The sequence below is a fragment of the Carassius gibelio genome, chromosome A23 (genome assembly GCF_023724105.1).
Source record: "Carassius gibelio isolate Cgi1373 ecotype wild population from Czech Republic chromosome A23, carGib1.2-hapl.c, whole genome shotgun sequence".
Taxonomy (NCBI): Eukaryota; Metazoa; Chordata; class Actinopteri; order Cypriniformes; family Cyprinidae; genus Carassius; species Carassius gibelio.
Window position 1 is genome coordinate 8514218 of NC_068393.1, and position 22441 is coordinate 8536658.

At 38.4% G+C, this 22441-nt stretch overlaps 1 protein-coding gene across 4 annotated transcripts in view; it reads right to left on the minus strand.

Annotated features, from left to right (window-relative positions):
- Positions 1–333: 333 nt before the first annotated feature.
- The window catches only part of LOC127945028 (protein NDRG3), a 67421-nt gene continuing 45313 nt past the window's right edge, over positions 334–22441 (minus strand). Inside the window, exons 1-16 of one of the 4 annotated variants that reach the window (XM_052541539.1) lie at positions 17841–18127; positions 14434–14539; positions 13189–13309; positions 12646–12708; positions 12393–12453; positions 10190–10276; positions 9597–9653; positions 9390–9493; positions 9253–9315; positions 9105–9156; positions 8543–8590; positions 7911–7946; positions 7773–7824; positions 7277–7294; positions 3227–3265; positions 334–1758 (exon numbers count right to left, since the gene is read on the minus strand). In XM_052541539.1, coding sequence (XP_052397499.1) covers positions 1583–1758; positions 3227–3265; positions 7277–7294; positions 7773–7824; positions 7911–7946; positions 8543–8590; positions 9105–9156; positions 9253–9315; positions 9390–9493; positions 9597–9653; positions 10190–10276; positions 12393–12453; positions 12646–12708; positions 13189–13309; positions 14434–14539; positions 17841–17891 — 1134 coding nt within the window. In that variant the 5' untranslated portion in view covers positions 17892–18127 and the 3' untranslated portion in view covers positions 334–1582. Of the gene's footprint in view, positions 1759–3226; positions 3266–7276; positions 7295–7772; positions 7825–7910; positions 7947–8542; positions 8591–9104; positions 9157–9252; positions 9316–9389; positions 9494–9596; positions 9654–10189; positions 10277–12392; positions 12454–12645; positions 12709–13188; positions 13310–14433; positions 14540–17840; positions 18128–22441 lie in introns of those variants that run through there. The other 3 variants (XM_052541537.1, XM_052541538.1, XM_052541540.1) reach the window with 3 other exon arrangements.

The window sequence follows — 22441 nt, forward strand, 5'->3', positions numbered from 1 at the left end:
AAAGATTTAGGGCCATTTTGTTTCTTAAAAGAAATTTCCAATTTGTAGATTTCAATTACCGGTACAATACATTTATTTGTTTGTTTGAGTGAAATCTAATATGACATCAATTTAATGTGTCAAAAAAATTAATAAAAGAAAATTCACCTTCTTTATCCAAAGTTGAGATTTCAGTCCTGGAAATTTAAGCAAATGAGTGCATATTTAATTATGCAATGCCTCACAAAAATGTGCATATACAAACATTTCAGACATTTTGTTGTTATACAGAAAAGTACACTACTCAAGAAGTGTCTTGACTTAAGAACTGCCTGATATAAAGACAGATCCAAGTTTTATGTACAACTACTTTATTTCAATATTCGTACAAATCGGTATACTCAGTAGATAGTATGCAGTACAGCGCCCCCTAAATGCTTGGAGGACAAAGCACAACCCACCATCACAAACTCACTCAAGGCAGAGGTACAATCAGCAAATCAACAGGGAATTGCCATCCATTGAAATAAATGCCAAGAACAATAAAACGTCAGAATCTAACAGTAGTCAAAATATTAAGAGGTTATAGGAACATCAGCCCGCTGTACAGAAAGAATAGAGACTCTTAAGCCAAAAGTATACAGATCATTTACCACTACGGTCTAGTGCCTTTAGAGGAATCATGCCGTTTTATACCTCCAGATGCCCTCTATGGTAAATGTTATCTGAACAAGCTGCAGATCTTAGATTCAGTTACTTGTTACTTGTTTGGTGTAGCTGATCTCCCAAGCACAGGCTGTGAAAAATATTTTACATCAAGTTAAGTGCAAACCTAAGCAACGTCTTTGCTATTAGGGGGTTCTGGTCTAAAACTCAATACAAGTTCTCCATTTACACAGAATTTAATTAAACTGAATAAACCATTTGCAGAAAGATTAAATATAAGTAATACTAACATAAATGTCTACTGTACACTTTAAATAGGGACATGCTAACCAGTAGATTACGTTTTCTAGAAACACTACAAATGACAGACAGTCAATTAATAGCAAACTATAATAGCCGATAGCATAGGTTGAGAGCAGCAGAAACTGAACTAAAAAATTGGATTAGGAGAAAGTGAAGTGGTTTGGTCATCTCTATAGTAAACACGGGGCAGGAAGACCTTAGAGAGAGCAAGAGAGGGAACTAAATCTCTCCGGCTACAAACAAGAACAACCTCTTAATGTTCAAAATATAACAGCCTCCAGCAAAATATACACACAAGAAGCATATCCATAGTGGAAATGAATCTCCAAAGGATGACACAAATATAACAGAATGGAGAAATAAAGTAGTAAGCCAATTCAAATCAAGGTAAAAACATCAGCAAAAGATTAGTGCTTCCATGCAGTGGAAAAATATTCCAATATGTAAAATACATGGATTACTAGACATCAAACAATGCATCCCTTCATTAGACCAGCACTCTCTGGCCACAGGAGAACAAGTAGAACGAGTAACAGTGGAAACAAAACCCCAAAATGGACAGAAAGCCATCTGAAGTGCAGAAGTGCCACACGTGGATGATCCCAGGTGAAATGGTGGCTTGGTTCTGGGTGCTTTAGCAGGACACCTCCATGGTCTGCGGTCTGGTCTGGTTGTCATTGACCGGACCGCCAGTGGCGCCCTCCATCTGTGAACTGGTATGTGCGCGGCTGCGGGAGCCGTCTGCTGAGCCCATGCTGGAGGCAGAGTGAGTGCGAGATCGAGCCAATCGGGTCATACTGGCAGTGGGCACTGAGAGAGAGTAGAGAGAAATCGAATGGGGGTCAAAACATGTATGCACTAATGCTGCTAATGCTTTAGACTGTTGGGACCATCCTGAGTGAGGGGCATGTGCTTCACAGGATAGTCAGTTTTGCACTCTTAGCATTCGGATCCAAACATATGAAGATCCAGGAGAGGGAGAATAATGAGTCTCCTCAAAGTGTGTGGACTCCTGCACATCTGCACACCTGCACACTGTTCAACTAACGCTGGACTGACTGAGATACATTGACAAATTAGTTTATGGTTAATGAGAATAGCAAGCTGAATCCCAATTCACATACTTCAAAAAGGACATACAGCATTGACAGAGATCTGATGGATTTCGAAACGGATTCAATTAAATTCTGATTCATGGGGTGTATTGTATGTATTAAAAGGCCTTTTGATTAAATAATGCCACAGAGAGAGATAATTTCATATTGTTTTTCAGCCTGATTTTACTTCTATTAGTTTCTAAGGCACCAACACAGAATGACACAAGCATCTATTTGTTATGACTGTAATATAAAGGTCAATAGCACATGGAAATCAATCTCTGCGTGCAGAAATGAGAAATAAATTCTCTCTGCTGGCAGCGCTTCAGTCATGCTTGTCAGGAAAGCGAGTGAGTAAACATGAACACACAGTTTGACTAATTCATGGGTCATTAATAGTGATTCACTTCTGTAATTTTGTACGACTGCATTAACATCATAAGTGAAACGTAACAGAGTTCACATTATCCAAATGATCTGAACTCGGAAAATGCTAGTGTGAAAGCCCCCTTTGTCACACTACTATCACTACTTGTGCAATGCAATTTGTGTTTTTGTATATTATACAGGAAGAACAATATGAAAACTGGGATTCAGCCATAATTACCCTAAGAGCAAAGTCTTTTCTGAATACTTAGGCCTAAATGGAGTGCTGCAGGGATGATGCATTTTTATAGGACAACCTGAAAGTAGCATCACCCTGGTTCCCTCAACAAATCCAATAGGATCCTGAGGAGACACAACCGCCCTGCTTGGACACTGCAGTCATTATTCTCCCATGCAGGAAAGAGGATCCTATGGTTAGGATCCAGCTCAAATTCATTTTTACCGTATCAGCAAAATGAATAGTCAACTTCAGACAATGCAGAATGTGGCATGCAAAGTAAAGTTATGTTTCTATGTGAATCTTAAAAAGAATAGAAGACAGACAATAAGACAACTGTTGGTAGTGGACAGTGTGTACAAACACATTCTCTCAGACATCTTATAAATCACACACAAACACTGACGACATATGTCCATTTACCATGCTTCACACACCTCGACGCAAAGACAAACAGACAATTGTATGAATGTGATTGGGACGGGAGGGACAAAGACTGACAGACTGTGAGGGTAGCACGGGAGGTTGAGATGACGGCCTCAGGCTCAGCTAAAGGTGCTGGTCGATCTCCTGATACCTGGTTCGCTGTTCAGGTGGCTGAGTAGCACATGAGGGACTGTTGGCATTGGATTTAAGGGTCGAGAAGGAAAGGGAAAGAATAAGGAGGAGGAAAAGAGGGAAAAGATGGGACAAGGGAAAGGGAGAGGTTATTTGGTAGTACTTTCTGAAAGAGGGAGGATGGAGAAAAGGAAAGATTAAGCAGAAGCCACAGGAGAAGAAGCAAGGAAAGTAGGGGACGTTAGACCAGGAGATGAAAATAGCCTCGACAGTTAGGTAGTGTTCAGAATCACTCAAAATGCAAGAAAAGTGGCGGCCAGAGGCTGAGTAAGCTTTTAGCAATGGGTTTCCCTTTGTGACATATCCAATTATTTTAAACTGAATATCCTTCAAGTGTCAAGGATATTCACTACAAAACTAATTTAGCCAGAGAAGAAATCAAATACTATAATTCATAAAACAATGACCTGAAATTAGAGAGAGAAAGTAAGAAGCTCTCTAGAAGGGAAACTGTCTTCTTCTGGGAGAGTCCCTCACCAGAGTATATGCTTGTGGGTTTGTTAAAGATGAAACTCTATAACACACCCCAAACAGAAACAAAAAAAAATAATAATAAAAAGACAGACAAACACACTTAACGGACTCAAAACACAAGGTGGAATTTACCGGCGACACTCTCCATCTACTAAAACGCAAACATGTCAATGACAGAACCAACCAATGAACATTAAGCTCTGTTAATGACTCATTCTGTATTCACTAATATTTCCACACACACAGACAAAAGAAGAATACACTCATATGGATGTATGTTTGGTACTTTTCGTCTGAAACTACAGTCTACATATGAAGTCTGAACTAACAAATATTACTACTGCATATAGAAAAAAAGGATGGTAAAAAGTACATAGCAAAATTATTAATATCTGTTAATGGGCAACATGTATAATAGGGTTTCTTTGTCAATGAGTACTGCTGTGTGCTAGGTTTTTACAGTAAAAAAAAAAAAAAAAAAAAAAAAAACCTTGATATCCTAAACTAAGTCAACTTTCAAACATTTGGGGTGTAAATATACATTGGTGCTTTTACACCGATTATGGATTTTAACAGTTAATCATTAATGTAATAACACCAAATGTATTATGCATTATTATTATTTTTTTATTCATTAACGGATTATAAAAACCTAATCTGCTGTTTTAGTCAATATACATATAATAAAGCTGCAGTCCGTAAGTTTTGCCTTGCTGTCGCCATCTCTGTTTGGAAACCTGCAACTGCAGCTGCTTGTGGAAATATCTTCCTTGTGTGGGTTGTGCGCCGGCGCGGCTCCAGCGTGGATGAATCTAATGTGTGGCTATCAGTCACCGCACAGGTGTGGATAACTGCACTTTCTATAATTTCACAGATTCTACATCTTGAATGCATGATCCAAATAAGAGTTTTCACTGGAAAATGTCATCTGAACAAGTAACAACTGCCACTTTTGTTCTGACCAACTGAGGAAAAAAGCATTACAATAAATTGCACTACCAATGGTGATTAAATCCAAAGATCGGTTAGTTCATATCACTTGAAACCAAAAGTATTGTATTGTTTTAAAATTCAATCCGCAATTTATTCCAGCTGCAGAGAGAAAAGGCTATAAACGATCTGTAACTTGCAGCATCCTGACGTGCGATACAGCATACTAGCCGGGACAACTTGAGCGCTTCTCAATATCTCTCCTCCGTCCTCTGTCCATCACCCCAGAAACCGATCGAGCTCAGTCATCATGAAAAGACATCTCAATTCTATAATTGGAGCGCGAGGTGAGGATCAAGGAGGCTTCCAGAGGAGCTATGAGCGAGTATACAGCGGTGTATCATTTGCGGAAATGCTTTTCATCTAAAACCTGATGCACATTTACACTCTCTTCCCCCGTCACATCTGTTGTGATAATTTTAATTTATATTTTACCTTTAAAGTTTAAATAAAACTTATGTCATATTTCAAACAGGGCATCTAGCTTTATAAAAATATATTATGAATGTCTTAAACTTTAACAACATAAGAACGGATTCATTTAGCACAGCTGATGCTACTTTGAAGTGACGCTAAAGGGAGAGAGGATTTATAATTTCACTCGATTCAATTCCTTGGTGCTCGCGTCTTTCCTCTTGCATCCTGAAGGGGTGGAGCTAAGACGTGAGAAAAGGAAGTTAGGATGCACAAATAAGAATTGAGAAGCACCCCTCCTTTATGTTTACAGATGTAAAGTAATGACGCGGTAGCATGCTTGAATTTCCCACAAAAACCTACCCATTAGGGGTGGGCGAATCGATCTAAATATCGATAGTATCTATACCAACACTGGTATTGGTATCGTATCAATACAATTGTAATTGAATCAATATTTTAATTTAAATATCTTTCATCTACGTTCATTATACTTTGCTTGTGTCTTCTACCTCTACAACCCTGAGAAAACGTTGCTTTCACATCCTGGCCCACTTTGCTACTCCTCCCCCTCCTACTGCTCTGCTGTGATTCGTTGTTGTGTTGTCACGTGACTCACTGACACAACGCGCCGAGGAGCAGCGAACAGAGTGAGCGAAGCTGATAGCACATTCAGAAGGGGGGCTCAGGGAATGTAATTGCACAGGTATATTTGTTCTTTGTTTGTTCTTCAGTAATAATTGTGTGCACTTTATTTCATTTGCTTTTAAAACCAGAAAAAGGGATAATTTTTTTTATTCTTTATTTTTATTTTAAAAGGCTGTAAAGAATTCATTCTACAGTGCCTTATAAATAATAATTTTGTGGACTTCAATACATTAATAAAAATATTGCCTAAATAATTGATCATTCATCCACTTCCAGGAATAATGACATAGATCTACTGCACTACTCTACACAAAAGTTTTTTTTTTTTTTTTTTGTAAAAAGTATCGTATTGGTATCGGCGATACTGACCCTATATGTATTTGGTATCGGATCGATACCAAATTTAGCAGTATCGCCCACCACCACTACCCATACCACTCAAATTAGAAAACTTTATTACAAGCTTACCATTGTATACGGCAATAGTTTTGAACTCTGGCTGGTTGTGTACCTGCTCAAATATTGTTTTTGGATCATTTTTAAGCAAAAAAAAAAAAAAGTAAGTTACGGACTGCAGCTTTAAATAATTAACAATACCGTAATCTGTACAAAAGAATTTAACTGACCAAATTTCAGAATCACTTAATTTCAAGAACATATATAATATAATAAAGTCAAAGCCATTTTCTAAATCTTATAAATAACATCACTGCAGAATCAAAGTGTTTTGGATTACATACTGAAGCAAGTGTGTGTGTTTCCAGATGGAAGGGCTGTATTTTTCAGTAGAAACACAAGATTAGCGATTTACAAAAAGGTCAAGAGATCGCAGGATTAGATTTACAGAGGAGGAATGTGAGCATTTTCAAATGAGTCAATCCGCTTTTGATCACGTTCCTCAAGCTCTGAGAACACACACCTAATCACCAGTAACTGCTGCTAGTGTAATTATGTAAAATAAGTCAAACACAAACAGTAATACGTAATTGTGAATACCACTAGTATACTGGCGAATTTGAGTTAAACCCTCAACAGTGAATGCATATTTGAATTTATCAACATGATGTTTAACAAGGAGGAGGATTTTAAGAAAACTGTTAGAATTCTTTACAGATGAACTTGCAAGACTTGTGTGGAAACAAACCATTACTTTTGCATCAATGCAATAATCCAGTGCTGCAAAGTGGTTTAGAAATCACACACCTAGAATACAATCACACTGAAAAACTTAATTTAATGTTTATACCACGGAATAAAAGTCTACTGTGAAAATAAACATTAGACAAAGCTAAGTGAAGCAGAACCCTCGAATTCAGATTTGTGGAGGTTTGAGGTATTACAGCAATAAAGTGTTCATGCTATGCAAACCACTGTTCAGTCAAAGGATCTTTTGGCACAAAAATGATTCATCTGAAGATCAGAGGTTTGTCACACAGGGCTCATGCCACACAGCATGCTCTTAGAGGAAGACTAGTGTACTTACACGCTGAAGAACGCAGCACTGCACAGCCACACAGGAGACAAGTCATGTGTTAGTGCAGCGGACGGCTGATCTGAGACCTGCTTTACTCCAGAATACCGGCCTTATGCTTTGTGTAGTGAAGTCAGATCAGCAGTGGATAAATTAAGCTTATCGTCCAGATGCATAACATCTGATGTCTAGGTTTCTTTGAACAGGCGGGATTTGCTCTCTCACACCTACACCCGTGAATGTGTCATATTCCTGCAGCTTTTGAGTTGTGTGAGTATTTATGACATACATTATTAAACCACTGGAGACGTACAGTATGTAAGATGTTGGCCAAGGTGACATGATGCGGACATCTCTCTAACAACAAGATGCTTTCAGACAAAAATGCCAACAAGAGACCAAATTCATACAAACAGTGAAGGTTAATATAACTATGAGGAAGATGATACGATTAAACACTTAACATTAAAGTGGCCTATGAGAAGACAGAAAGAGGATAGATACTTACTGTAGCCCATTCCCTGGACAAAGTACTTGAAAGCCTCCGCGAGTTTACCCGGCTGAAAATAGAAAACATCCACATTTAATACAAGTCCAAACTACATCAAACTGATGCAGACATAATGGTGTCATCTTTTAGTCTTACTTGGACAACTTGAGGAAGTCCACCACAATCTGCCATCTGAAGAGAGAAGAAGAGGACAGTAATCAATCCATTCTGTCATACTGGAAATACAATAATCAAAAATCTCATCAGGCGTGAAAAAGTTCACAAAGATATGAACGCAGATGAAGATAATTATTAAAATATCATCTTAATAATTTGGATTTACAGATTCTTTTAGCATTATATAGGGGACAACTAGCTGGACTCTATACAGTAAAAGAAAAACGTCATTAAACTCAAGTCACATTCATACTGTTGTTTTTATGGAACCCATTCAATGTGACTAAACAATAATAATAGTATTTATTTATTTTATTATTAAAAGTAAACACACCAATACATTTTACTATAGCAATCATTTGTTAAAACAGTTGTGCATTGTACGTTATAAGTGACCCAGACTTCCAGCGCTTTCAGAACTGAGCTCTGTGACACTGAAAACACTCACAGTATTTCTTTTTTTGACTCAAAAGCTCAACTCAAACTCAGCTGATCTACACAAATCATTCAGACAATATTTTGAAACCAAAACAGCCATTTTTGCCAAAAGGAGACAACTTTGCATTCCTGAATCAAAACATGGTTTTAGGGAGGGTAAAAAAGTGACATGCCTTGAGTAAAGTAGTCTTGGTTGGATTTAGCCTTGAGTTGCATTCAACCTGTGGAAAAAATGGATAAAATCCCACACGGTCAGTTCAGAAACATAATCAAAGGTACGAAAAGACAGATAAATTGACTAAACCATACTGTTTGCATTGCAGATTATTTGAAGACCCAGCATTAGTTGCTCAGTCTCACTTTAAAGTAGCCACCCTCAGGCAAACTCAGTGGTGTACCAAGTGCACATAAGCTGTTACTGTATCAAGGATTTGGGAACTGCTGTTTTGGCCAATCAAGATCCAAGACCAGAAGCATGAATTTTAATTGTCTTTCTACCATGAATGGACAGATATTTGCCTTTAGCAATAAGTTATTCAAGAGTGCTTTACAACAAACACAAGTGCATTTTTGACTTTATGATGCACTGCCCCTTTAAGGATGTGATGTCATTGGTACAATTGGAAAAGAACATGTACGAAGAGATAATGAGCATAATGGGCCTTTCAGAAAGTACACTGTGTTCACTCTCACTGCCAACAGAAGCAATGGCAATGTTCTTGATTAGTCACTCACCACAGCCTCTACTGCTGGTGACGTGTCACCAACGATCAACAAGGCAGGACACCTAAACAACAAGAGAGGACAGTCAAAGGTCTAAGGAAGAGGAAAAAACATGATCAAATATACTAAATGGTTTACAAAAATATACAAAACAACCTACTTCAGTGTGACTGTGTCTTCATTAATTCCCAGGACGGGCCTCTCAATCTCCAGATCTCGCCGACTGTGATAAGGACATTAAACGTTATCAAGATCAGCTCATATGATAATGATGAGAGCATGAACTGATAATGGCACCTGTTGTAGGATTGGCAGAAGAGAGCCAGGTTGTCCTGACTGATGTCCTGAGCGATGTGCAGACGATATGTTTGAATGATCTCCTGGTTCTCTGTCAGCTCGTCCTGAGGAACAAAAACTCAGCTCATCAACACTCGAAGAGAAATCTTTTAGTTCTGAGTGAATTATCTCACAGATGCGGAGGTGAGTGTCATATTTCAAGCCTACCGTGCTGAAGTGGTGTGCCATAATGATATCTACCAGACTGCTGGTCCATCCAGATAACTACAACAGAAACACACGTTCACATTTTAGAGAAAGCACAATGTCTGAAGATCAAACGAACAGCGTTCCCCACACCTCCACTGACTTGAGGACTTGTTTTCATTATTGTAGCATTCTGGCCTGTAAGGCTATTATGAGCTTTACAACACAGGAAACTTTAAGAAGATCAACTACACTAATCTGTTGAGAAATCTGAAGTATGGAGGAATGGTTAGGGTTAGCTTTTGGCTAGTAATCAAAGGATAGGATCTTTTTATTATGCATAAAAAAAAAAAAGAAAATTAATGGCATGCATTGTTAAACTAAAATGCAAATGCAACTAAAATGGTATCAATTAAATATTGATGTGCCTATTAAAAAGTTAGCTTTAGCATATTGCTCGTCACTGGCCTACAGTCCACACTGTCAGATAATAATAACATGCAAAAGAGGTACAACAGCTTGTACCTGGGGCAGTATGTGCAGCATATTTTAATTATTAATACTGATCTTCACTAAATAAACATGCTAATTTGACAGTGCATTCGTAATTTTACCTTAGAGGCAGCCCAGTCAATCCAGCCCTTAGCACAGGGGTCCACATTGATGAGAACCAACCCCTCCACCAGAGCAGGCTCATTCAGCTAAGAGAATGACATTACATGGATTAGTCCATCATTACAGCTCATGCTGACTTCAGCACTCAGAGCACCTACTGACTGAGAGGACCAGGTGCTTGACATGAAGCCGATCGAACAGACTAATGAGACCGATTCTTCACTTCTTGTGGTATTGCTACCTATAGACTTGTCAGGGTCATGTGACAGTCAAACACATTGTGATTTGCTTGGGAGCACAACATAATAAAGAAAAAGAAAAGTCAACATTCAACATGAAACCAATGCTGATCCTATTTACTTCCTGAATACTTATTCCCAGTTATGTATTGCATAATATTTTAAAGGTTAAAATAATTTGTCTTCAAATTTTTGATCATCAAACTGGTATGGTTTTGCATCTGCAACAGCTTTCCTTTTTGGTGGAAATGCTTGTTACTGGTTAACGTTTAATTATGTTAATAAGCAAACCGGTGTTTAAAGCTGCGGTAGGGAACTTTTGACGCTCTAGCGGTTAATAAAAAGAACTGCTTGCGTCTTGCGGAAGAACATCGTAGCCGGAACTACTTCTCTCTGTTTATGTCTATGAAGAATCACAAAGGTACTGGGTTACTCCGCCGCGGTACCCCCGAAGCAATCTAAAATAGTCAGAATATAAACACTTATTATAGGTGCACCCTAGTGATTCAGAACAAGCCAAAAACACGGTTTGGAAAATGGATTCATGGTGTACTCGCTTATTATGTTCATTTTTCTACATTTTGAACACAAACAAAGTTACGGACCGCAGCTCAGATTGGTTGTTTTCTTAAGGGGGGCGGTCTGTAACGGCAAATGGCAATAGGACCACTTAGAGGAGCTTGATTTTTTTCACAGATTATCTGTCTCATATTCTACTGTCAGGACATAATGACAGGTTTAACAAATATGTAAACAATATATTTTTACAAAAGTTACCTCCTCCAGCTTTAAAGGGATAATAATTCACACAAAAATGAAAACAGTCACCCTCATGCCATTTTAATATATGAATTTATGAAAGAAAATGTATCAATAAATGGATGAATTTGCACAGAAGAAAGTCACACAATTTTGGAATAAATATCAATATATGACGGCAGAATATTTATTTTAGGTGAACTATTCCTTTAGGCATCATTATAAAACTATAGTACATACTGAAGCATTTCTAAAATCTACAAAGTAAAGCCATGCTTTACAGGTCAACTTTAACCTCAGTGGTGACAAAGCAAAAACGTCAATCTATGTGACCCAAACAGGTAGAGAGTGAGACATCAACACATTGACCAAATTCTCAGCAAGTCCATGTCCAGAGTGCTAACTTACTGCAAGGGCTCACACTTGGTTTTAATGTAGAACTGCGGCTATAGGCAGCCACATGAACTAATCAAATGTCTTCTTACTGTGACCGTGATGGAAAAAAGTTCAGGTTTCACACCTCTTCTTTTTCCTCTCTGTATAAGGCTCTACACAAGACACGCAGACAAACGCAAGCCTTCGATGTAGCACCATCACATGACCACACGTCTAAGGACAAGCATGCTACAACCAAAGTGTAATTCAAATGATTTCTAGTAGTTTAAAGTGCTGAAATTTTTCTGCAGAGCTGCGTAGGTGTGTGTTTGTTCGAATCGGCCGTCATCACAGAACCCGATGAGCAAGTGGCAGAAATATGATGAACGTGCAAATGCAAGCTGTTTGCAAGGGTGAAAGTGTGATTTGCTGGACTGAAGTAATGGAGTCAGTAGTGAAAGACAGCCAAGGAAAGCCACATTCTTTAGTTAATTTGAGAACATCATTTTATACCTTAATAATAACCAGCAGGAAACATGAGAGTGAGTGTTTTATCCTGTATGTGCGGAGATGGTGAATAAGAGCTTTGTGTAGGGCGAGAGTGTGAATGCATGTGTGAACTTTGAGTCTCAGATGAGGTGTGGGGGATTTATTGAAGACTGACGACAGATGGTTTTACTGCAGACGGACTTCAGAGGTCTTCACCTCTGATGAACTTCACTCAGATGCTCAATTAAACATCTAATGGCTCGTTTCCGCAAGCTACTCTAACTAACTGTTAGATATTACAACATACAATGCAAAATAAAAGGGAAGATATATTACTTACAGCCAGCCTAGTGAGGATATATGCTCCTGCGCCCACACCGATACCAATCACACTGTTGATTCTGTTAAAGAACAATCGTTCATACACTGCTTATTAACTTGCATACATTCTGAGAAGAAATGCACAAATTATTTGAGGATTTAATAGATGTCATCATGATTTCTTGAACATATGGCATTTATTTTTATTTAATTGTACTGAATTAAGGATCATCTGATCACATCAATACAGACTAATAGAGGTTCGGACTCACTTTAGCTGCGTCAGAACTGAGGGCAGCATCTCGGCAAGATCATCCATGGTTGGGTACTGGTACCTGAGGGAAAGAAAAGGAAGACCAAAGTGAAAAGTTATTCTAGCTTTAATTATTTGAATTATTATAAGTAAGTGTGAAACCCCTGTATAAACAGTTGTGGAACAGATGCCTCAGTGTACTGCTTAGCATGCTGTCTATGACTACAAAACAGTTCATGAACTAGAACTAGTTAATGCTTTTCTCCTTTTGAAAGTCGTGAAAGTAATATAGTGGTGCTTTTATTTTGCTATTTAAATAAATGAGAATGCAAAAAAAAATAAAAAATAAGACTCCCTTTTTCCCTGTAATAGATGCTTAACCACTTATGACGATTTACGCTTCTGAGAAATGTGGAAGAAGGTCCATTATGGTTACATTCTCAGCAGTTTTTGACATCAATGTAAATTTGAATATTAAAGGATATAGTACTGATAATCAAAAATGCTGTCTATGTAGGCACCTCACTATATTTTGTGTTATTTCTTCAGTAGTTAGTTTTACCCGGTGGGGAAAGGAGGGGCAGATTCTTGCTGGCCTGGAGCATCAACATGGACCACAGCAAAGTGCTGGGTGATCTCCTGCATGTCCTCGAAGTTAAACAGTGTGTTGAAACAGGACTTATCTGCATCGCAAGAGAAAAACAAGACACTTCTCAAACATGTTTTTCATAAATCATTATCAGAGAAAAATGGTACCCTGCAAACCTGAATCTTATGCATGTGCATACTTTGCACACACACAAAACATCAACAACACACCATTACTGTGCCTCGTCTCAATTATTGTGACCTGCCTTTATGTAAAATTGTACGGTCAAATGCTGTTTGCACTGTTAACTCCGTATTCACACATGCACTTTATATAGTCTTGTGCAGTCGGTGTATAAATATTAAATCTTATTTTTGTTCTTATTTTTAGTTTTAGCTCCTTTCATTTTACCTCTTATTTAATTCTTTAGTCTATTAAGGCAAGCTCTTGCACCGAGCTCCAGATCGAGATCGATTGATGGTTGTTTTGTATTTCTTCAATTTCCAAATAATCACACCAACAGTTGTCTGCTTCTTGCTGATGGTCTTGTAGCCCATTCAAGTCTTGTGTAGATCTACAATCTTGTCTCTGACATCCTTTAACAGATCTTTGGTCTCGCCCGTGGTGGTGGGAGAGGCTGGGATGGAAGATACAGATTGTGTGGACAGGTGTCTTATACACCTAACGAGCTGACATTATGAGGAACTTCTTAAAGTGACAGGACTAATCTGTGATCCTCAGGGGCACACAGACGATCTGTGAGAGCCAGAACTCTTACTGGTTGGTAGGGGATCAAATACTTATTTTAGGTTGCTATTTTGTCTCAATCCGTTAAAATAAACCTACCATAAAAATTACAGACCCTTTATTTCTTTGTAAGTGGGCAAACTTACAAAATCAGCAAGGGATCAAGTAAATATCTCCCCAACTGTATATACACACACACATTCTTATATCAGCTTTATATGTACCATCTGCCACCCTGCTTTCTAAGATGTCGGAATTGGCATCAGTTAAAAAAAAAAACGATATTTGTGTACCACTAATAGGGATGTAGGCATATTTAGACACAGCGTTGGTGTTTCTCCAGGAACAGGGTTGAGAAACACTATGTATTATAAACCACCCATTCGTCTCCTCTTCAAGAAGGTGTGCCCTATAATGATAGATTCATTTTGCACTGACAGACAGGAACTCTTAATATATGGAGCGACTTACGGTTGAGTCCAATGTCATGATAGGTGAGAATGACCGGTCTGTTGCCTTTAGGAGTCCCTCTCAAAGTCACATGAAGGACACCGCGAGGAGTCTCGATGTCATGCTCCTGCAACCAATCAGATGTGAATTAATAATAGAAGTGTTTCAAGCATAGAGCTCTATGGAGTTATGCAATGTCTGCATGAATTCACAAATGGCCGTTAAACTGATTCTTACAAGGACATTTTTGCTCAGCCAGTCATCTCTAAATCAAGAGAAAACTCATGATTAACTCAATGGTTTCTTTTAGCCGTTTCCCAAACAAACTCAGGTCAACGTCAGCTTCAATCATGCCCTTGTGTTTCACCGTGGTGTAGGTTTTGACCCACCCTTGATGTTGTTTGTTGTTGCACATCACCACAACAACCACGGCATTATACGTCAAAGTAAAATATCTGTCACCTTGGACGAAATGGACAGCTCAGCTACAAGACGACACAAACAGGATGAGGCTTGAACCACAAGTATGAGGTGAGAGGCTAACAGCACTACTCTCAGCCTCCTAAGGAGACAAGAGCAGCAGGTCCGGCTCTAATCTCATTCCCACACAGCATGAGGTTTCATTATCCTGGACCAAAAGAACCAAAAGCGGCTCTGACCTGTACCAGCAAACCTGCAGACTCCACGCACACTCACAGACACACAAAAGACTATTGTGACCTTAACCCAAGACACAGCATACGCGTTCGTTAATACAAGGAAACTATTTCTTTTTCCTTACACAAGTAAAGTCTCTGATAATGATGTCTTAAGCAGAAGATCTAGAATTCATGCTAGCAGCTGACACCTGAAGCAAACCACAGCAGCAGCCACTCAAGGTAGTAGGTTTAAAAATAGACGAGGCGGTTATATTTGAGTGTGCACACACATATTGCTCTCTCCCTGACATCTGATGTTAGGTAACTGTTGTGTGATCTCTTGATGTACCATTCAAACAGTCTCCAGAAACAGGTGTTTCTACAGTGCTGCCATTTCTACACTGGACGTGAGCAGCACACTGTGACATGACTAAATGTGATCCCTCCCCTTTATAATCAAAGCTGTGTACAATGGAAACAGCCGTTGCAACGCTCCATCTGTTGGTGGACGCCCGGTTTCTATTTGACGTGCAGCACAGCTACTTGTCCATCTGAAATAAAACGGTTTTGTCTGAAAAAAGCTTTTGTGTTTCTATAATTCATGTTGTGAACGCTAAATGCTTAACGCTTCTGGTCTATTAATTTGTGGTCTGTAACATTTTTTAAAGGTTTTAAAATAAGTTTCTTATGTTCACTGAGGCTGAATTTATTTGATCAGAAATAGATAGTAAGAGTAAAAGCACTATTACGCTGAAATGTTAAAATAAAATAAAATATTCCTTTAATGCAAAGCTGAAGTCTTCAGTGTCACTTGTTTCTTATTACCAATTGTTGAAAACAGCCTTCACTGCCTTATTTTAGAATTTTTTCATGTTAATTTGAATAGAAATGAATAGCACTAATTTGAATTTGATGCATCATTTTGCAACACTATAATTGTCTTTACAGCCAACATTTGATCAATTTAATGCATCCTTTCTAAATAAAAGTATTAATTACTTGAAAAAAATGGTTGCATGCGATACAAACATCGTGTAAAATAGTTTTGCTACTCTGAAATTATAGTTTAGCAAACAGGATAGTCACTCTCTTCTGTATATCCAAGCAAATTAAATCACAAACCAAGCACTTAAAAGGTCATTGGATGCCCATTTTCCACAAGTAGATATGATTCTTTAGGGTCTTAATGAAAAGTCTGTAACAAAGTTTTAAATTTCTCAATGGTAGTGTAAAAACACCCTTTTTTAGAGCAAGCCATTTTGTAGCATTTTACTTTAAATGTTAATGAGCTCTGCTGACCCCGCCCCTCTCTTCTGAGCCGCTCTCTGAGGGACTGTTTACTTTAGCCTCATTCACAGTGAAACTTGCTAATAAGCACATAAGGAAAGGTGATTTGCAAAGAGTCATTTAAAAACATTATTCTCATTTCTTCTGGAGGTGAAGCTGAATCACGAATGATTCGCGCGAACATTAACGTAATCTACTGCGTCTTCAGCAGCTCAGATGTCAGGAGTAAATGACAACTGCTATGTTCATTATCACATCCAAAAACATGTAACCTCAGTTCGTTAGGAGTCTGCTCTGGCGGTGAAACAATGGCGGACTGATGACAGTCACTCAGGGCGGGACTAAGGTTACACACCAGTCCAGTCTGTGCTGAAACGCTTCTGTCAATCAATCTATCGTGGGAGGGGCCTGTCTGTGTGACGTCAACACAAACAGACACACTGCACACATATTTCAGCTCAAACTACTTGTAAAAGTGCATGTAGCATCTAATGATTCCTTTAAAACAGAAACAATAAAATCACTGCATGGTCACTTTCTTAACCCAAGAAGACACAGTAACAAAAAGACTCTGTATGATTTGTGTTAATTATATTCTTATTATTTATTTTGTTTAATATATTAGACCACTGTATATTACAAAGCACATATTACTATACTTTTAGCTGGCAGATTTTACATTGCATAAACAGCTTAGTTCATGACTGTTAGAAGTTGTTTGCTGGTTGAAGTACAGAAAAATATTATTATTATTATTATTATTATTATTATTATTATCTGCACAACAAAACCTGAAATGTGTGTCAGGTAAATGTTTTCTATTATATATGCATTATTATGTATATATGCTATAGCACATCACATATACATTAATATCAGCGAGAGTACCAGTAGTAAGACTTTACAATAGGGTCTCATTTGTTAATTTAATATGTATATGTAGTGACTGATTATGATTAATAAATGCTGTGCAAATATTTGTTTAACTAATATAACTAACTAATGTTAACTAAAACCTTAATGTCATCATCATCATCATTTCTTTACATGTATTTCTTTATTTTCTGCATTTTGCATATGCAGTGTTTGTAATAATAATTATTATTATCAACAGGGGGAGCAATTTACATCAAGTGACAAATTCTTTTTGGAATGTCCTTGCTCCTTCTTTTTAACACATCACTCCCCAAAAAGGTCTGGATGTGAGACAAACTACTAAAATGCACCATAAACTGTGACTCATACATGCTTCACTGTCATCACCCTCACACACATACACTCAAAGGCCTCCCCTCTGACACCTACAAACACATAAAAGTACATGATTGCCACACATTCGTAAACATCCATCAGAAAGGATTCAGATAACGCCCATTCTTCACCCACACTCCCTAGGACACGACTCGAACCCCTTCAGCATTCACGCGCAGCCCTGAGTGCAAAGTTCCCGCTGGTGCAACAGGCTACTCCGACACAAAACACAGTCTTTCTGTTAGCACTCACCACACTGCTCACTGCACAGGAAACCTGGTTGATGTCCAGCACTGCCGTCATGTTTCATCCAGTGATCACAGAACAGACGCTTTCTCCTGTTGCCTCTTCTCACGCTCCTCGGAGAGAGGGGCGGTGGCACGAGGTAAGGGAGGGGACAGCCACGATTAACACAAGCAGGGCAGCCCGTCGCTTTGAACACACACCAATAACAAATAAAAGCCTTTTTCCTCCTCAGTAGAAAACGACGTTGGTAAAATGAGAGTATAATAGAGGGATCCAAAGCAAAGCAGACAAATAAATACCTGGAGATTGTGTTTGAGAGAGAGGAGGGCACTGGAGCTTCTCTAACTGGATTTAAAGGGTCAGCTGGAGGGGGTGGGGTGTGTAAAACCCAGCTTCTGTGACGGTCTCAGAGTGCTGGTAAGGGTGATTTTTGGGAAATGTAATTACATCATCCAAAAGTGAATGGAACATGCGGTAACATCCAAGCTGCTGTTGCCATAGTGATATGCATGGACAACTCATGTGGTGACAATACGCGGATGAATATTTCCAAATGTCTGCGCTTTTGTGGTTCAAGACAGAAAATGTGAAAGGAGAGGATATTAGAGGCTCTGCTGTGGGAAATGTTATCGTCTGCCACACTGTAGTCCCTTAATCCTAGGCTAAACCTGGTAAAGCAGGTTTTTCTGTCCGGAGAGCGCAGCCTGGCTGCAGTGCTGGAGAACTGTGAGGAGGAGGGATACTACTTATTTTTTGCATCAGGGAGTTACAATGACATTTTTAGGCATGATATCACTCTCTTCAATGACAAACGTTCCCAACATATTCAGGAGAATGATCATTATAAGTTTGACGTGGAACTTTTGACTAACACCCTTGTGAAAAGATGTGAGAACAGCTTTCATGCTTGGCTTATTTACTAGCACATTGTGCATTCCACTCATAGTACATTGGTGGAACCTACCAAATACACAAACTGTGTGGGGGACACCTAAACTGAACCATTCACCATATACCTACTACAAGCAGAGTGTCGCTGAAAATGAGTGTGAGAGTCTGTTTACAGAATGCTGTCATTCCTGCTGCAAATCCCAATATACAGTCAATTATTTGAAATATATAATTGATCTGCAGCCAGTAGGCCTCTCCCCAGTGTGGGAAAATGAGTGTGCTTTACTCTAACAGATGTGAACGGAAGGAATGGGACAGAGAAGAAATCATGGAGAAGGGAATGATGGGTCACTGTGAGCACCACAGGACAGCTGAGCATAAAATGAGACCGAGGGAGGGGAGATGACAGAACTGGCTTCTGCGTTAGATAAACATCCACAACCATGTCCGATACTGTTGATTTCTGATTAGGCACAGAAACGGACCCTGAATTCACTAAACACATGAAAGGCTCACATATTGTCAATCAATAAACAAATACCACTGTGATTCACATATTCACTGTTAGTTATAATCTGATTCGTAAGCACTGGCATGTTCACAGCATCACACTACACTGTAAAGCTACAGGCAAGTAAACTTGACCTAGATCATATCAGATCGTGCACTTTGCAATTCAACAATGCAAGACAAATGGTTTGTGAAATAGGTCATCTTGGATCATTAGCCTCATGCAACAATTCTGATAGTCAGAGATGAGAACAACACAATACAGATGAAACGGTGTACGTGAACCTGCTCCTGTTTTTTGCAACAACGACAAAAAAAAAAACACAAAAACATAATTGTTTATGTCTTTAGTTTTTTGTGCAAAGAACAGGAGCAGGTTCATGTACACCATAATTATATATATATATATATATATATATATATATATATATATATATATATATATATATATATATATATATATATATATATATATATATAATTACAGTGCATATTAAAACATTTAAATTATTTATATAGAATGATATATAGAATTTTACACAAAAAAAAAAAACACTTTATGGTGTATGTATAGAGTAAAAATTGTGTCAAGCATTGACAATAAGGTCATGCATTTCAGCATAATTCTGCAACATAAGAAACATAGGAAACATAAAAAAATTAAGTGGTCAGAATACTCTAATTATCACGACCCCTGATGGAAATAGGCCTTTAAAACAGTAAACACAAACCATCATAATTAAATATTATTCTATCGTTACTTTCATACCTGTAATGAACTCATATTACATCTTCTATAAAAACTATAAAAACAAAAAAGCATGTGAACTGCTACAAAAGCCACGAGGACCCCAAGCCAATGAAGATGAAGAAACCTGCATAATGATGTTGAAGGCGTCTAAGTGACAGCGAGATTCTTCCCTGATCTTTGAAAATACCAACCGTTTCTAAACCTATGAGCATAACCCAGAAACACAGGTTAACCCTTGACATTTCAGACGGTGTAACCTCGTCCCAGGATGCACCTGAGTTTCTGATGGATGAGAGAGTGGGTGAAGGGGAACAAGGATTTCCCTGTGAAAGCCCCCTGTGCTATGGCCCACGCGTGTACACCCCAGCACTGGAACACACCCCTGATCAGTGTAACTGTATGCAAGTGCGAGCGCTTGAGAGCGGCCACATCAAGCAGCAGGTGTATCCTGCCACAGCAGCAGTTGAGGATGCTCCAAATCTGCTACGCTGTCAGAGATGAGAGAGGCAGAGGGTTTTGATCTCAGAAGTTACAATTTCAGTTCTGTCTCTTCACTGTCTGACAACTATGAAAAAGTGATGTTAAAAGAGAATGCAATACTCCTCATGACCCAAAGAGGGCAGCGTGCATCTCCACAATCCTGTCCTCTATTTTCTCACAAAAATGTATACTGAGCCAAGGATACATGCCAACGAAACAATGTTCAATCAAGTTGATGCAACAGTTATCAAGAACTAAGACTAAAAAATGTTTTTGGCTGTGGCTGAAAGACTACATAGGTCTGATAGAAATTCTGATCCCGGATACTAAAATCAATACCATGCAATCATCATGCTAAAATACACAACATTATACAGCACCAACAGAGGAGGACTTAAAAAAAATAAAAAAGTAAACAGTGGATAAAAAAAAAAAGATTACAATTATTATAAAATAAAATTATATATAAATGTGTGTGTGTGTGTGTGTGTGTGTATATATAAATATAAAATGGTTAAAGCGGGTATAAAAATATGCCACAGTGAGTGGCATTAGGGATGGATGAAAGTGCACTGTTGTAAATGAAAAGGCAAAAAATTAGGTAGTAATAGTAATGTAAATTTTAAATGTAAATGTAATGTAATGTAAATGTAATAGTGGGAAAAAAGGCAAAACATGCAGTCTATCATACTGGACTAGTTTTGTAAATGATATAATTGCTGCTAGAGATTAATTCTGTAACTTGTAAACATGTTTTTGTGTGTACAAGCAACAGAGAGTAAAAAACTGTAGTATGGATGGTAACGAGAGTAAATGGTCATCCCTTGTGTCTGTCCTTTTCCAGCAGAGTGTGCCCCACGCCTGAATGAACACAAGCACTGCCCCGTGTGCCATCTGACCCGATGCCATACCCCTACAGACCCAATGCTGCGCCATCACACTATAATAACCCAGACTCTGAGAGAGGACAGACAACAAGCTCGCAAAGTTAATAATGCTGATGGCCCAAACAGCAGCTAGAGTAGTTAAAATAAATAAATGAACCCATACAGAACAAATCAAACAGAACTAAAACATCAAACACAGTAACTCTGCATGTTTTGTGAGAACAGCTTGAATGTTGCATGTATTTACACCGCCCTCTTCAGGAGAAGCCCAACAGGTGTCAGCTTACATCATCCACACACCGTCACCATAGCAACTGCTCAGCCTTATGACATCAGCTTCCAGAGAACTATAAACCACAAAAAATAGTAATGTCATCAGGCATTATGAGGCTTCAAGTAAGCATCAGGCCTGGACTCTACAGGCAGTTGTTTCGTTTCTAATGAGTTCCTCTAGTTTACCCTTACAGCGGTTTCCTCTTTCTCTCTTTGCAGGAGTTCAGAGACATTAGCTACATTATGCAATACTTTAAGTCCTCCTGTTGCATAGATACAAGCTCTAGTAGAAACCCAATTGAAGAGGAAAAAAAAAAAAAAATCAGCTTTTACACCTTAACACAGAAGACAAACAGTACATCTCGTCTCGTTTATTCTTCATTCGAATGACCACTAACACATTCAGCATCCTCTCAGGTGTGTGAATGTGTGATGATGTAACCCTCGTCTGAGACACAAACCTGCAGATTGAGGATACATTTAAACATGTGAACACTGGCATGATCCTCAATCCTCACAGCATGATAACTGACTGTGTTATTTAGAGCACTCTTCAAACACTCCAAATGAGCTTCACTACAGAGTAAAGACCAAACCTCAGGAAGATCAGATAAATGAGCCTCTTTAATACTTTAGGAGCTGAAAGACCTGAAACCCGGGGAGAGAGGGAACTGTTAAGGGGAATTACTAAGAGTGTTTAGAATACAAAAATCACTTCTCTTTGTATGCAACAAATAAACATTTTAATATGAAAATAATATATAAAATAACAGATCATGCATTACGGATTTTATGTACAAGTCGTCATGCAAAAA